The sequence below is a fragment of the Oncorhynchus tshawytscha genome, linkage group LG03 (genome assembly GCF_018296145.1).
Source record: "Oncorhynchus tshawytscha isolate Ot180627B linkage group LG03, Otsh_v2.0, whole genome shotgun sequence".
Lineage (NCBI taxonomy): Eukaryota > Metazoa > Chordata > Actinopteri > Salmoniformes > Salmonidae > Oncorhynchus > Oncorhynchus tshawytscha.
The window spans coordinates 33,894,303-33,911,823 of NC_056431.1; the positions used below are offsets into that span (position 1 = coordinate 33,894,303).

At 41.1% G+C, this 17,521-nt stretch overlaps 1 protein-coding gene across 1 annotated transcript in view; it reads left to right on the top strand.

Annotated features, from left to right (window-relative positions):
• Positions 1-13,291, top strand: part of LOC112224033 (SLAIN motif-containing protein 1-like) — a 40,918-nt gene extending 27,627 nt beyond the window's left edge. Inside the window, exons 3-7 of the mRNA XM_042320084.1 lie at positions 6,936-7,085; positions 11,008-11,412; positions 11,657-11,848; positions 12,144-12,459; positions 12,925-13,291. Of these exons, the coding sequence (XP_042176018.1) occupies positions 6,936-7,085; positions 11,008-11,412; positions 11,657-11,848; positions 12,144-12,459; positions 12,925-13,000 (1,139 nt within the window). The 3' untranslated portion in view covers positions 13,001-13,291. The remainder of the gene's footprint in view (positions 1-6,935; positions 7,086-11,007; positions 11,413-11,656; positions 11,849-12,143; positions 12,460-12,924) is intronic.
• Positions 13,292-17,521: the final 4,230 nt, after the last annotated feature.

Sequence of the window (17,521 nt, forward strand, 5' to 3'; positions counted from 1 at the left end):
TGAAGCACAGTGGTGCCCTATGCAACATTGTACAAAATCACCTTTTCTATGTGACTTGTCAACTGATACTGTATCACTTCTCTCTACTTGACAAAATGTATCAGTTTTATGTTTTGATGAGTAGAATATTATACAATCCAGGTTTTTCAGATGTGCATTGTGCAGTGCACTGTAATTCCAAATAGTTGCACACAGAGTGACTATATCCACTTTGTCCTATGGAACATAAAGGATGATAATGTAGTATTTACAGCCACATCCATGTATGATTTGACCTCCCAACATAAATTGATGTCAATTGATACATTTATGATGTAAAAATATATTATTAAAAAAACTAGACACTTTAAGATTAAAACATGTCAAAAGTATTATGAATACGCATTTTGCAGAATACTTGAAAAGGGTGATTTGGTGCAGTGAACAAGTGACTTTGTGAATTGGTTTGTTGTGCTCAGTCAATTGAAAATGTGCTCAGAGTGTATGTGTGTGTGTGTGTGTTCTTATTTGTCAGTCTAAGTATTTCAATCTAACCTCCCCCTCCATGTGCTCTTCTCCCCAGGCAAGTGGAGGAGAAGCATCAGCAACTCAGGTCTGGTGTCCTCTGTCCCTCCTTACAGCTCCATCACAGAGTGGATCTCTCCCCTCAGCTGCCCCATCCTGCCTTACACTAAACCTGCTGTGCTAACCACAGAGTCCACAGGTAACATCCTGCACTGCGTGGCCAGCACTATCAAAGCCTACAACATGAACTGACACACTTAATTTTCTCACCACTTTCCAACCAGAATAGACAGAGTGGTGAACATTTGATTGATCGTTTGCGCATAAATGTGTATTTTATTTATCTCATATAGCCTCTGAAAATAACATTGATGTATACACAGACACGGTGACTGAGTTCATCAAGAAGTGTATAGGGGATGAGTTCCCACTGGGACTGTTAAAACCTATCCAAACCAGAAACCGTGGGTAGATGGTAGCATTCGCACAAAACTGAAAGCGCAAACCACCGCATTTAACCATGGCAAGGTGACTGGGAATATGGTTGAATACAAACAGTGTAGTTATTCCCTCCGTAAGGAGTTCAAACAGGGAAAACGTCAGTACAGAGATAAAATGGATTCGCAATTCAACAGCTCAGACAAAAGACTATCTGGCATGGTCTACAGACAATCAGGGATTACAAAGGGAGAACCAGCCACGTCGCGGACTCCAACGTCCAACAAGCTAAACACCTTCGCCAGCTTTGAGGATAACACAGTGCCACGGATGCGGATCGCTCCCAAGGACTGTGGGCTCTTGTTCTCCGTGGCCAACGTGAGTAAGACTTTTAAGCGTGTTAACCCTAGCAAGGCTGCAGGCCTAGACGGCATCGCTAGCTGCGTACTCAGAGCATGCGCAGACCAGCTTGCTGCAGTGTTTACGGACATATTCAATCTCTCGTTATCCCAGTCTGCTGTCCCCACTTGCTTCAAGATGTCCACCATTGTTCCTGTTCCCAAGAAAGCAAAGGTAACTGAACTAAATTACTATTGCCCTGTAGCACTCACTTCTGTTATCATGGAGTGCTTTGAGAGGCTAGTTAAGGATCATATCACCTTTCCTGACACCCTAGACCCACTTAAATATGCATAACGCCCAATAGATCCACAAACGATGCAATCGCTATCGCACTGCTCTATCCCATCTGGACAAGAGGAATCGCTATGTAAGAATGCTATTCTTTGACTATAGCTCAGCCTTCAACACCATAGTACCCTCCAAGCTCATCATTAAGGTTGGGACCCTGGGTCTGAACCCCGCCCTGTGCAACTGGGTCCTGGGCTGCCACCAGGTGGTGAAAGTAGGAAAAAACACCTCCACTTCACTGATCCTCAATACAGGGGCCCACAAGGTTGTGTGCTCAGCCCCCTCTTGTACTCCCTGTTCACCCATGACTGCTTGCTACGCACGCCTCCAACTCAATCATAAAGTTTGCAGACGACACAACAGTAGTAGGCCTAATTACCAACAATGACCAGACAGCCTACAGGGAGGAGGTGAAGGCCCTGGAGGAGTGGTGCAAGGAAAATAACCTCTCCCTCAACGTCATCAAAATGAAGGAGCTGTATTGGACTTCAGGAAACACAGTGGAGAAGGTGAAAAGCTTCAAGTTCCTCGGCGTACACATCACGGACAATCTGAAAGGGTCTCCCCTCACAGAAAGAGTGGTGTAGAAGGAGCAACAGCACCTTTTCAATCCCAGGAGGCTGAAGTAATTTGTCTTGGCCCATTAGACCCTCACACATTTTTACAGATGCATAATTGGGAGCATCTTGTCAGGCAGTATAATGGCCTGGTACGGCAACTGCACCGCCAGCAACCGCAGGGCTCTCCAGAGGGTGGTGTGGTTTGCCCAACGCATCACCGGGGGCGCACTGCCTGCCCTCCAGATCACCTACAGCCCCTGATGTTACAGGAAGGCCAAAAAGACTGAGACTGAAAAACAGCTTCTATCTCAAGGCCATCAGACTGTTAAATAGCCATCACTAGCTGGATAACACCCGGTTACTCAACCCTGCACCTTAGAGGCTGCTGCCCTATATACCCAGACATGGAATCACTGGTCACTTTAAAAATGGAACACTAGTCACTTTAATAATGCTAAATACTGCTTTACTCATTTCATATGTATTGGAGCAGTGGCTTCTTCCTTGCTGAGCGGTATAGGACCGTTTTACTGTGGATATAGATACTTTTGTACCCGTTTCCTCCAGCATCTTCACAAGGTCCTTTGCTGTTGTTCTGGGATTGATTTGCACTTTTCACCCCATTTTCCGCACTTTGTCTCTCTAGGAGACAGAACGCGTCTCCTTACTGAGCGGTATGACGACTGCGTGGTCCCATGGTGTTTATACTTGCGTACTATTGTTTGTACAGATGAACATGGTACCTTCTGGCATTTGGAAATTGCTCCCAAGGGTGAACCAGACTTGTGGAGGTCTACATTTTTTTCTGAGGTCTTGGCTGATTTCTTTAGATTTTCCCATGATGTCAAGCAAAGAGGCACTGAGGCACTGGTAGGCCTTGACATACATCCACAGGTACACCTCCAATTGACTCAAATGATGTCAATTAGCCTTTCAGAAGCTTTTAAAGCCATGACATAATTTTCTGGAATTTTCCAAGCTGTTTAAAGGCACAGTCAACTTGGTGTATGTAAATTCTGACCCACCGGAATTGTGATACAGTGAATTATAAGTGAAATAATCTGTCTGTAATACCTGTCTGTAAACAAAGTAGTGTTCTTAACCGACTTGCCAAAACTATAGTTTGTGGAGTGGTTGAAAAACAAGTTTTAATGACTCCAACCTAAGTGTATGTAAACTTCCAACTTCAACTGTATGTGTTTGTGACCAATATAATTTAATTTGATTTGAAGTCAAGGTAAGCTTTTGGTTTTACACATTTTTTGACACCGGGGCCTGTCGGTGTAAGTGCTAAAGTTCTTACTCATTGTACACTATAACGTTACTGCATGAATGTAGCGGGTTTACTAACGTGTTCTATTAGCTATGTTGAGTATAATATTACTTTAGGTAATATGGTGACAACGATGTGGGCTGGGTGTAGCGGTATTGATATGGTTTGGCTTGGAAAGTTTTTTTTTGCCTGGTCACATCCAGCTGATGTGTTGTCCACAAGTGAAGGGAAAAGGTAAGAGGAGGAGAGTGCATAGATGTGAGAAGGAATACAACGTGGCTGCTATGAAAGTGAACTGTGTTAAACGGAATGAAACGGGGTTACATTTGTCAAATAGAATCTCTCGTTTGAAACTGTCGGACTAATGATTACACCCTAGATCAGCTAGATGAATGGAAGAGTGTGCAAAGCTGTATTGTATGTGTCACTGTCTGTCGCCTCAAATGTTCCCTTGACCTGTGTGCACCTACGTTGTAAACTTTCATTCATAGGTCTAGGTTGTAGCAATCTCATGATGGGTATAGGGAAAATTTGAGTATCATGTAGCCTGAACATATCGCTGTTACATTGAACTGAGTGAATGGAATATGCTGTAATAGAAATAAGGCCATGCTCATGAAGGAAAAAATTATCTGTTGTATGTGTAAGAAATTCAGTGACCGCATATGACTCTAGGACTGTTAATCATACATATTTCATTTTACTTATCATAAAATAATTTCAAGTATATTAAACTTATGATTTACAAATTATGATCCCTGGCTTGAACCCTTCAGAATGTATTCACACCCCTCAACATTTTTCACATTTTCTTATGTTACAGAGTTGATTTAATTGTCATTTTTTGTTAACGATTTACACAAAATACTCTGTAATGTCAACGTTTTTTATTAATGGAAAATGAAACGCTAATATAGTTTGATTAGATAAGTATTCAACCCTGTGAGTCAATATGTTAAAATCAGCAGCTATTACAGCTGCGAGTCTTTCTGGGTAAGTCACTAAGAGCTTTGCACACCTGGATTGTAAAATATTTGCCCATTAATCTTTTAAAAATGATTCAGCTCAGTCAAGTTGGTTGTTGATCATTGCTAGACACCTCTATCAAGGCTGTCCATAGATTTTCAAGCCGATTTAAGTCAAAACTGTAACTAGGGCACTCAGGAACTTTCTATAACATCTTGGTAAGCAACTCCAGTGTATATTAGGCCTTGTGCTTTAGGTAATTGTCCTGCTGAAAGGTGAATTTGTTTTATGATTAGTGGTACTCACTGATGTGTTGTCTGTTGGAAACATAAGTTTTCTTCTTGTTAGGTGCCTCATAAGAAGAGGTAGGTGCAGGAATCAGGAGCAGGAGAGCAAGGAAGTCCCAGTGGCACAGTCGTTTATTATAAAGTCCCAACACAACAACAACAGGTGGGGAAACACACCCCAACGAAGTCGGCACACATAGGGAAAAATCATGAAACACATGGAGGAGAAACCTCTACTCCTAATACAATACCAACAAAACAACGACTGTGAAAAAAAAACCTGTAGCGCAAAACACGCACCCCTAACAGAGCAAACACAGCAAATAATCCCTCACAAAGACTATCAGGCAGCGGAGGTTAATAAACCCACCGAAATTAACTAATAGGACACAGGTGTAAACAAAACAGACAGACACAAACGAAAAGGAAAAATGGAACGGTGGCAGCTAGTAGGTCGGCGACGATGACCGCCGAGCACCGCCCGAACAGGGAGAGGAGCCACCTTCGGTGGAAGTCGTGACACTTCTAGGATTTTGCCTGTGCTTAGCTCTATTCCTTTTATATTTAAAAACTCCCTAGTCCTTGCCGATGACTAGCATACCCATAACATGATGTAGCCACCACCATGCTTCAAAATATGAAGAGTGGAACTCAGTGATGTGTTTTGTTTGATTTGCCCCAAACATAACATAACAAAAAGTTTATTTCTTTGGCAGTTTTTTTGCAGTATTATTTTTATTCTGTACTGGCGTCCTTCTTTTCACTATTTCATTTATGTTAGTAGTGTTGAGTAACTACAATATTGTTGATCCATCCTCATTTATGTCCTATCACAGTAATTCAACTCTAACTGTTTTAAAATCACCATTGGCCTCATGGTGAAATCCCTGAGCGGTTTCCTTCCTCTCTGGCAACTGAGTTAGGAAGGCTGCCTGTGTCTTTGTAGTGACTGTGTGTATTGATACACAATTCAAAGTGTAATTAATAACTGCACCATGCTCAATGGGATATTCAATGTCCGTGTTTGTTTTGTTTTTCCCGTCTACCAGTAGGTGCCCTTTGTGAATCATTGGAAAACTGAGGGACCTTACAGAAAATTGTATGTGTTGGGTACAGAGATGGGTCATTTAAAAAGTCAAACACTATTATTGCACAGAGTGAGTCCATGCAACTTGTGACTTGTTAAGCATATTTTTACTCCTGAACTTATTTAGACTTGCCAAAACAAAGGGGTTGAATACTTATTGACTCAAACCATTTCAACTTTTCATTTTTTATTAATTTGTAAACACTTTGTCATTATGGGATATTGTGTGTAGATCAGTGACACAACATCTCAATTTAATAAATGTTTTATTTAGGCTATAACACAACAAAATGTATAAAAAGTCAAGGGTGTGAATACTTTCCGAAGGCAGTGTATTTTTGAGAGGGTTAGATTGCTGTCAGCAAAATAGTAATAGTTCCACCTTGACCTTTGATGCTGGCTAGGTATACTTTTTTTCTTTCAATACTTTCAAATCTATATAATATGCCTAAGGACTACGGGCTAGGGGTTGATTTGGGATAGTGTCAAGGCTTTCTATGGCTCTCCCTCTCTATTTTGAACCCATTTCCTCTTTCTTTTTCCCAGCTCCTTTCTCTGCATCCTGCCATCCCTTGCTCCAGCAGCAGACTCTCCCAGGGAGGGGCTCCTGCTGCCTTAACTCGGTTTACCACAGTAAGACTCATCACTGTTATGAAGCATGATGTACCATAGCTGAGTTAAAAGAGGTGAAGACCCATAATTCCATGAGCTATCATGTTGTCCTTGAAAGTAACAACACACTGAAATATGTTAATTCACCAACAGTACTGAAGCATCCTCACTCCACAGCAATATCAAATGTATCACACTATTCCAAAAATATTTGTATTCACCTCATATTTTTATTCACATCTTCTTGCACTGAACTATTGTGTTCAGTACACTACAGAAAAAGGAAAGGAGCTGCAGTGAATTCATATATTAGCTTTAACAACACATTACTTTACCATACATTACCATATGAAGCTGTGGAAGACCATCATCCAACCTCCAGAACCCTATATCTGTTTTTTAAAATTTTTATAGCATCTTTGAGATACTCATTTGAATGAAAAGCACTATATAAAATAAATATATTATTATTCATTACCGTACATTAGCAAACATTACCGTGTCCTCTGTAGTTGCAGGTGTGAGTCGGCAGCATGCTGCGGTCAGCCCCCAGTCTTCAATGGATAGTGAGGTGGGCACTTCAGAGCTGGAGGATGACACTATATCTATGGGCTATAAACTACAGGACATGACAGACGTACAGGTCATGGCTCGACTGCAGGAGGAGAGTGAGTAGATTACACTCTACTGCTTTTGTAATGATAAATATCTTCATCAGTTGGGAATTGTACAAGCAGAAGTGAACAATAAACTCAATAACATTTTGTTTTGGATACACCTTATAAACACACTAGATGATGTGGAAGGAACATATGCAGCTGTATATGCTAACAATATATTTTGTTCATTGTTCTACCATGAAGCATAAATGTGACCGACCGGCTTGATTTGGTCTTATGTAGCAAAATTTAAAATTGTTTTTTTTTTTACATGGGATAAAAGTAGAAACTCAGAGCTAGAAAATTGTATATCATACACTACAGTTGAGGAACAATGGGGAAGTAATTCTGCTTTGAAAGTTGATACATTTGCAACCCCACTTTTGAAAAAAATGTCTCTTGAATGTTTTGGTACACCTACTGGAGAGCTCTTCTTTGGCTACACCCATTCAGCATCATGCACACCCTTAAGCCCCACCCATCTCTTTAAGAATTCACATGTGAGGCCATGTGCTAAACAGAGAGAGTATGGTAGTGTATGTTTGTATACAGTTGTTGCATCATGGGCATTCTATTGTCGTCCGACATCAAACTTGTCGTTGTCGTTATGAAAAAGTATAAACACAAAAACGACAGGCTGCATGACATCAGCAGCCTGGTTAAAAATGAATTTAGTGTATGTCAATCTAGCATACCATGCAACTAAAATCAACTTTCTAAACAATGTTTTTGTTCCTCTCTAGCTTTTTAGCTAGCTAACGTTAAGTTAGCTGGCTAGCCAGTTCCAATAATGACCATATAATGAATAGTGCATTCGGAAAGTATTCAGACCCTTTTACTTTTTTTCTTATCAATCTACACACAATACCCCATAATGACAAAGTAAAAGCTGTTGTTTAGAAACTTTTGCTAGTGTATTAAAAATAAAAAACTGATAATTACACAAGTATTCAGACTTTACTCAGTACTTTGTTGAAGCAGCTTTGGCAGCGTTGAGTCTTCTTGGGTATGATGCTACAAACTTGGCACACCTGTATTTGGGGAGTGTCTTCAATTTTTTTCCGCAGATCCTCTCAAGCTCTGTCAGGATGGATGGGGAACGTCGTGGCACAGCTTTTTTCAGGTTTCTCCAGAGATGTTTGATCGGCAGAGTCTTGTCCCGAAGCAACTCTCGCATTGTCATGGCTGTGTGTTTAAGGTCATTGTCCTGTTGGAAGGTGAACCTTTGCCCCAGTCTGAAGTCCTGAGCGCTCTAGAGCAGGTTTTCTTCAAGGATCTCTCTGTACTTTGCTCTGTTCATCTTTCCCTCGATCCTGACTAGTCTCCCAGTTCCTGCCGCTGTAAAACATCCCCACAGCACGATGCTGCCAACACCATGCTTCAACGTAGGGATGGTGTCAGGTTTCCTCCAGACGTGACACTTGGCATTCAGGCCAAAGAGTTCAATCTTGGTTTCATCAGACCAGAGAATCTTGTTTCTGTTAATTGAATGATTAGAATATTCCACCCTGAAACCATATAATTGTATGGAATTGATTAGATTGTATAAAATTATAATCAATAAATGTGTAGTTCTAGTCAGAATTAGGGTAAAACAATATAGCTAATGTTTATGTCTTTGTAGTGTCTTAAAAACAGACTGTCTGTGCAGGATTCGGTGCCGACTTTGGCTGGGGGCCACTGAGAGTACTTCCCAGGGTCTCCCTATCTTGAAGGAGGATGGGGAGAGATTCCCACAGCCACCCCTAATCTTTGTCGGCTGGGTAGTGGGATAGTATGTGCGTTTTTGTGGAAGTATGTGCGCAGCTGTAAAATGGATGTCCTTCTATTCTTGACTTTAGAACGTTCTCTGAATAAACTGTGCTAACCTTTTGCATAAGCTGAGTCTTTGACTAATTATTATTATACCCATGGTCTTACAAACCACGGGGATTTGTCAGAGCTATTGATTGTTAGTTATTATCATTGGGATTGAAAATTCTTATGACAGTTTCACATGGTCTGAGAGTCATTTATGTGCCTTTTGGCAAACTCCAAGCGGGCTGTCATGTGCCTTTTACTGAGGAGTGACTTCCGTCTTGGCCACTCTACGATAAAGGCCTGATTGGCGGAGTGCTGCAGAGATGGTTGTCCTTCTGGAAGGTTCTCTCATCTCCACAGAGGAACTCTGGAGCTCTTTCCGGGTGACCATCGGTTTCTTGGTCACCTCCCTGACCAAGGCCCTTCTCCCCCGATTGCTCAGTTTAAGTGGGCGGACAGCTCTAGGAAGAGTCTTGGTGATTTCAAACTTTAATTTAAGAATGATGGAGGCCACTGGGTTCTTGGGGACCTTCATTGCTGCAGAATGTTTTTTGTACCCTTCCCCAGATTTGGTACCTCGACACAATCGTATCCTGGAGCTCTACGGACAATTCCTTCGACCTCATGGCTTGGTTTTTACTCTGACATGCACTGTTGACCATATGACCTTATATAGACAGGTGTGTGCCTTTCCAAATCATGTCCAATCAATTGAATTTACCACAGTGTAGACTCCAATCAAGTTGTAGAAACATCTCAAGGATGATCAATGGAAACAGGATGCACCTGAGCTCAATTTCTAGTCTCATAGCAAACGGTCTGAATACTTATGTAAATAAATTGTGGAATAAAATAAACAAATTGTGGAAAAAGTCAAGCAGTCTGAATACTTTCCGAAATGCACTGTAGCTGACAGCGTCTTAACTTTAGCTAATTTGTATGAATTATTACAGGAAAATAAACTCACAACAAGGTCATTATTTACGAGTTAATGGTGAGCTAATGACAAAAAATAGCTTAAGGTTATGAGTGTGATGAGATAAAAGCAAGGCATTCTACCAGAGAATTTTAGAACTTGGACACTGTCTCATTGGCCTAATGCAGGGGTCTCCAACCATGTTTCTGGAGAGCTACCATCCAGTAGGTTTTCGCTCCAACCCCAGTTGTAACTAACCTGGTTCAGCTTATCAACCTGGTAATTATTAGAATCAGGTGTGCAAGGTAAGGGTTGGAGTGAAAACCTACAGGACGGTAAGCTCTTCAGGAAGAGGGTTGGAGAGCCCTGGCCTAACGTTATATCCTAATTTGACTTTGGTGCAAGTCATGTTGTTCTTCACATTACAGTCTATGGTAAACACACACTATATCAACTAAAATGATTGTTTATTTGTAACATGCACAGGATACAGAATGTGTAAGCGGTACAGCGAAATGGTTACTTGCATAGTGAAGTCTTTTGTTTAGACATGTAGCTATATAAACAATTAACCATAATCCCAAATCTTAAAATTACTACCCTGCATGAATCTATAGGTAGCGAAAGCTAACCAACAAGATTCAATGTAAACTAGCTAGCTAACATTAGGCTATAACTAGCAATGCAACTGGATCGGCATGGCAAATAATATTACCACACAGAGTAATCCGGAGACAGGCGTTCTCTTTTTGACTCCCTCCGCATATTTGCAATCAAACGCCTTAGCTATCATACACTGCTTCCACGGGCATTCCACTGATTTCAAAACTCGCTCTGCCAGAAAGTGGAGAGTATTAGCAACAGTTTTGCAGTTCTTCTTGATATCGTTCAAAAAGAGCTGCGTTACAAAGGATTACCTACACATACTGACCAGCTCATGTTATAGACAGAAGCGTGCTACATGGCAGACCAATCCAAACTCATCTCTCGGCATGTCAGGCTAATCCATTATCTCAGCGAATCGTGGCTAGAGGGAAGGTTCCTATCGTTTTCTGTGGCTAAATCATCTAGGCTCATCATTTAACAATTGTATTCATATTTACAGATGGCATACATGTTTGTTATCAAGGAACATGAAAGTGAAAATAAAGAAAACCCTTGAATGAGTAGGTGTGTCCAAACTTTTGGGTGGTACTGTATGTCTCCCTTCACCAGGCCTGCGTCAGGAGTACGCCACTACGTCTTCTTCGACCACGGCCAGCCGTCGCAGCTCCAGCTTCTCACTCCGGTGCAGCGAGATGGACCTGGACGAGGAAGAGGAGGATGAGGAGGGCTACAACCAGCTCCCTCCGCCCCAGCCTCGGCTGCTCCGGACTGGGTCCATGCAGTGGGGCAGCCTGTCTCACTCACACACCTTCTCCAGTATCTCCAGTATCAGGGAGTGCAGCAGACGCAGCACCTCCACCCCTCAGTACTCCCTCAGTGGGTTGTCCCAGTACCAGCAGCAATTCTCTGGACCCTCCAGACTCATCGTGGACACACATGGATACAGGTCCAGCACAGGTCAGTCTAGAGCTGGGGTGTTCCATCCTAGTAAACCCACAGGGTATGCAGGCTTTTGTTCTGGCCCAATGCTAACACATCTAATTCAACTGATCAGCTGATCATCAGGCCTTGAGTAGTTGAATTGTGTTGGCACTGAGCTGGAATTAAAGCCTGCATACCCTGTTGATCTCCAGGACCAGGACTGAAGAACACTGGCCTAAACGCAGAGTAGTACGTTTCATGCATGTCTTCCCGGTTTGATTGCAATGGATTTCCCTCTTCCCTCTTTTGACTGTGGACATTTGATTGTGTCTCCATTGTTACGTAGACAAGCTGCGGAGAAGCATGCCCAACCTGATCCGAGCTCCCAGCATGCATTGCGATCCCAGTGTTGTTCCAAGCCTGGTGTCTCCTGTCAATCACTCATCTGGCCCCTCCTCCCTGCCAGTAACCATGCGGAACAGCCAAAGCTTCGACTCGTCCAATGGGCTCGCACGACTTCAGTCCTCCAGTAAGATACCTCCCATTTTGGTTTACCATCAGTTGTGTCAGTACAGGAATCCTGCACACTGTCTTGCCCTTTATTTTGATGTATTGTTTTCCTCCTCCTCTTACAGAGTTTTTATTTTTTTGATACGTGTTATGTATAACATATGTTGATTCTTTACACAATGACTTAACAGAAAAGGAACCAGTATCACCTGTTTATTTAAGCCTATTTAATTTAAGCTCATTGCACCCCACATTCTTGGGTTAGAATAGTTTGATGACTGACTAACCCTTCTTTCCTTTTCCTCTGCCATCAGTTCCCTCCACCGCCCAGCTCAGCCAGCGATTCCAGAGTGTGGGAAACTTCCACACAACCCCCAGACACCCTGTCAAGGCCACAGCCTATGTCAGCCCCACAGTCCAACAGGGTCCCTTCTCCTCCTCCAACATCCTCTCTACCTCTGCCATTCTTCACAACATCCCCAGCAGTGCACCCAAGGCCCTCAAAGTCACCATCCCCAGTGGTGTCCCCCAGCCCTCCTCCATCCCCCGTAGTGCCTTACCACGACCCGCCTCTTTCACAGGGACCGGTGGCACCCCCCGCCCCAGCAAGATTGCCCAGCCCACACACAGGTAAATAGGGTCATTCGGACTAAGGGTGAAAAGATGCCTGTCTATTATACTTTCCAAATTAACATTAGTGTGCTATAAAAAATAATATGATTATAGATTATCTACTGTATGTTATCCATGATATTATATAATATTACCTTTAGCTGATTATTGTAGCCTCAAGAATGTGGGTACTTTATCGAGGGTCATGTTAAATAGAAAAGTATGAGAGGAAAAGCAGTATTTCTATCAAATGTTGTTGTTGTTACACTTTATATGAAGGGTACCTACATAAGAACTTCATATCCAATACAAAACACGTTCATTAGCAGTGCAACATATCCTCATACGATTGGGTCTAAATGTATAACTCAACTCTCCCATTTCATCCTGAGTGATTTATCTTTGAATCTTTCTCTATATAAATATATCTCCCTCCCTCCCTATCTCTCACTCTCTCTCTCGACCCCTCTCACTTTCTTGCAGTCTATTGACCCCCCCAAAGAGCCTGGCTGCGCTAAGCGCCCTGAGAGACGGCAGCTGGAAGGATGGCTGCTACTGAACCCGGGATGTTGTATAACACCTCATCATTCATTGGGTTACTGTAAGATCTCTATGTTCTGAACCAAGGCCTGAGGCCATGGATCATTCATATGGGCCATATGAGTCGCAGCTTGAAGGGATACAGTGCATTTACAAAGTATTCACACCCCTTGACCTTCTCCACATTTTGTTGTGTTACAGCCTGAATTTAAAATGGATTAACATTTGATTTCTTTTGTCACTGGCCCATAATGTCAAAGTGGAAATATGTTTTAACATTTATTTTTACAAATAAATAAAAAATGAAAAGCTGAAATGTCTGAAGCCAATAACTATTCAACCCTTTGTTATGGCAAGACTAAATACGTTTGGAAGTAAAACATGTTTAAGTCACATGGACTCCCTCATTCTGCAATAATATTGTTTAACATTATTTTTGAATGACTACCTCATCTCTGTACCCCACACATTCAATAATCTGTAAGGTCCCTCAGTCAATCAATGGTGACTTTAAAAGAGTTACTGGCTGTGATAGGAGAAAACTGAGGATGGATAGTCACTCCACAATACTAACCTAATTGACACAGAGCAAAAAGAAGGAAGCCTGTACAGAATTAAAACAATTCCAAAACATGCATCCTGTTTGCAACAAAGCACAAAAGTAATACTGCAAAAAATGTGGCAAAACAATACAATTTTGGTCCTGAATACAAAGTGTTATGTTTGGGGCATATCCAATACAACACATTACTGAGTACCACTCTCCATATTTTCAAGCATAGGGGTGGCTGCATCATGTTATGGGTATGCTTGTAATAGTTAAGGACTGGGGAGTTTTTCAGGATAAAAAAGAAATGGAATGGAGCTAAGCACAGGCAAAATCCTAGAGGAAACCCTGTTTCAGTCTGCTCTCCACCAGACACTGCGAGATGAATTCACCTTTCAGCAGGACAATATCCTAAAACACAAGAAGACAGTGAATTTCCTGAGTGGCCGAGTTACAGTTTTGACTTAAATCTACCTGAAAATCTATGGCAAATGGTTGTCTAACAATGATCAACAACCAATTTGACAGAGCTTGAAGAATTTAAAATAATAAAAGGCAAATGTTGCACAATCCAGGTGTGGAAAGTGCTTAGAGACTTACCCAGAAAGACTCACAGCTGTAATCGCTGCCAAAGATGCTTCTATAAAGTGTTGACTCAGGGGTGTAAATGAGATATCTGTATTTCATTTTCAATACATTTGCAAAAATGTCTAAAAACATGTTTTCACTTTGTCATTATGGGATATTGTGTGTAGTTGGGTAAGGATAAAATATAAAGGGTATGAATACTTTCGGAAGGCACTTTAGTTTTAGTTTTCCCTGATGATCGTAGAGATTGCATTCACAGTACACTCAAAAATGCTATCTATAGTAGAACCTGTGCCCATAGAATAACCCTTTGAAGAACCCTTTTCTTACTCCAGGTAGAACCCTCTGTGGAAAGGGTTCTACATGAAACCCAAATGGGTTCTACCTGGAACCAAAAAGGGTTCTGCTATGGGGACAGAGTGTACAAGTAAATTACCTTTAAAAGTCAAGTCAATGTGTTTGTCGATAATGCACATTTCATTGAATCCCGGCCTTGGAATCATTGTTCCTGAAAACTGAGACTATTCTTGAGGACTGAGGAGAGATTGAAACAGCAGAATCTAATCTACCTGTTGTGTAATAGACCGTTCAAGAGGATAAAAGTGGAAGACACTTTTACAAGAGGGCAATATGGTGATAATCAATGATCTTCATTGACCAATGGTATTTCCTGGTCTGAGTTGGCAGTATTAGTTGCAATAGATAGAGCCACAAAACTCTCATTCATGTGATTGAATCCATCTCCAGCCAAAATGTTAGCAAGGCCAGTATTCTTATATTGGTTTTTAGTCCAGGTCGGATACAAGCAAGAACTTTGGAACAAACATTCCTCAGGTAATATGAACAAATCTTAGAAGGGGTGCCAAAAAGCTATCATATTATGTGCCATAGGGCAATATTTATGTGCAGTCCACCAAACATTGCTCTTCATAAGCCTTTTGAACAAACTTTGCTCATCAAAGGCCATCAAAGACTTTTGGCCAGAAGTGAGATGTTGTATGATCTGCTTTTGGATTTCCATGCCATGTTTGACCATGGTGAAACTTGATGCTTCATAATGGCTGCCATATCATTATGGCTGCCATATTAGATTCACAGGAATATTGGGTTTGGGGAAAAATCCCGGGTGGCCTAAAAGCATAATTGCAAAAGTAGGGGCTAGACAAGCATTATCTACTGAGAAACCTTTGATGGGACAAAGTACCATTGTTTCTGTGACTGGGCCCTGTCTACTATGTTCAAGTAGATCAGTTTAAGGTAATACTTAGGGTAAATTACACATGTTCTCAATCAATTAGCTACACATTGTATGTTCTCAGGAGATAAGATACATAATGTATACATAATCTAAGTTGTGTGTGCAATTAAGTTTGATAACATTGCCCTTTAAATACATCTCTAAGGTTATTAATGTAGTAGTTCACCAAAATCTGGCTGGATTATGTAAGAAAAATAACAAAAATAGGGGGTACCATTCCCACATTTTTGGGCACCCCTTCTAATAGAAATGTATACATCCCAAAGAGCATCTCTACCAAATCTAGACATTTGTATCCGATACGTCACAATTAAACAAAAACAAAATCTTTGACGCTAAGGCCCATGACTATTTCTATGAAATCATGGTACTATATTGAATTAGGCACAGTTCGAAATGTAGTGAGATGGGGTGGCTGGTACAAAATAGGTGAGGGTTGTCAAAAAAACTTTTTGTTGCTTTGGGGAGGCTTGTGTGTTTTTTTATTGGGCAGGGGAGAGTAGTGCATTTGTTCCCTGGTTTACAGTCCCCATTTTGCAGGTTTTACTTTTTCTATATACTGTAGCTACATTTCCTCATCTGCATGAGCCTCCCCTATCAAGGTGTTTTGGTACTTCCCTTATGCACTATGCTTTCTGGGCACTTACTATACCACAGGTCAATATAGTCAACCTACCCTCTATCCACAGTGACAATAGTGGTTTGTCCAGATCTGCAATAGGTTAACCTCTCTAGGGTATGTGGGACACTAGCGTCCCACTTGGCCAACATCCAGTGAGATTGCAGAGCGCCAAATTCAAATACAGAAACACTCATTATAAAAATTCAGAAAAGACACAACTATTTTACATAGGTTTAAAGATGAACTTCTTGTGAATCCAACCACGGTGTCAGATTTCAAAAATGCTTTACGGCGAAAGCATACCTTACAATTATTTGTGAACATAGCCCAGCAGACAAATCATTACAAACAGTAAACAGCCAAGTAGAAGAGTTACACAAGTCAGAAATAGAGATAAAATGTATCACTTACCTTTGATGATCTTCACATGATTGCACTGAAGACATGAAGACATTCATTTATTCAAATGTTCCTTTTGTTCGATAAAGTCTCTCTTTATATCCGAAAACCTCCTTTTGTTCGCGCGTTTTCTTCAGTAATCCACAGGCTTAAACGCAGTCACAACAGGCAGACAAAAAAATCCAATTGTATCCGTAAAGTTCATAGAAACATGTCAAACAATGTTTATACTCAATCCTCAGGTTGTTTTTAGCCTAAATAATCGATAATTTTTCAACTGGACAATAACGTAGTCACTATAAAAGGTCAACAACGGCACTCTCTTGGTCGCATGCATGAAAAAGCTCTGTGACACTGCAGGGTCCACTCATTCAGACTACTCTTACTCCCTCATTTTTCAGAATACAAGCCTGAAACAATTTTTAAAGACTGTTGACTTCTAGTGGAAGGCATAGGAACTGCAATTTGAGTCCTAAGTCAATGGATACTGTACTGACATTGAATAGAAAACTATTAAAAAAGAAATCCAACTTCCTGAATGGATTTTTCTCAGGGTTTCACCTGCCAATTCAGTTCTGTTATACTCACAGACATGATTTAAACAGTTTTGGAAACTTTAGAGTGTTTTCTACCCAAATCTATTAATTATATGCATATCCTATCTTCTGGGCCTGAGTAGAAGGCAGTTTAATTTGGCACGCTTTTCATCCAAAATTCCAAATGCTACCCCCTACCCTAGAGAAGAAAACTAGCAATCATACACTTATAAAATCATTTAAATCTGCACCAATTTTCAATAAAAATCCACAAGAACATAGATAGGCAGTGGAGATGCCTGGTGCATCATTGCAGATCAGGGCCGTGCATAGACCTTTCAGGGGCAGGTGCTCAAAATGAAGCAAAGAGCAACTCCATTCCCTTGGGGAAAAAATGCAGTTTCATCAAAATTCATTACACCAAATGCATATGTAGCTAATTGTATACTTTTTTAAACATAGGCCTATTGATTTCTGCAAAAACACATTCACTCATCATCACAAATTGTAAGGAAGCTACACTATATATACAAAGTTATGTGGGCACCCCTTCAAATTAGTGGATTCGGCTATTTCAGCCACACCCGTTG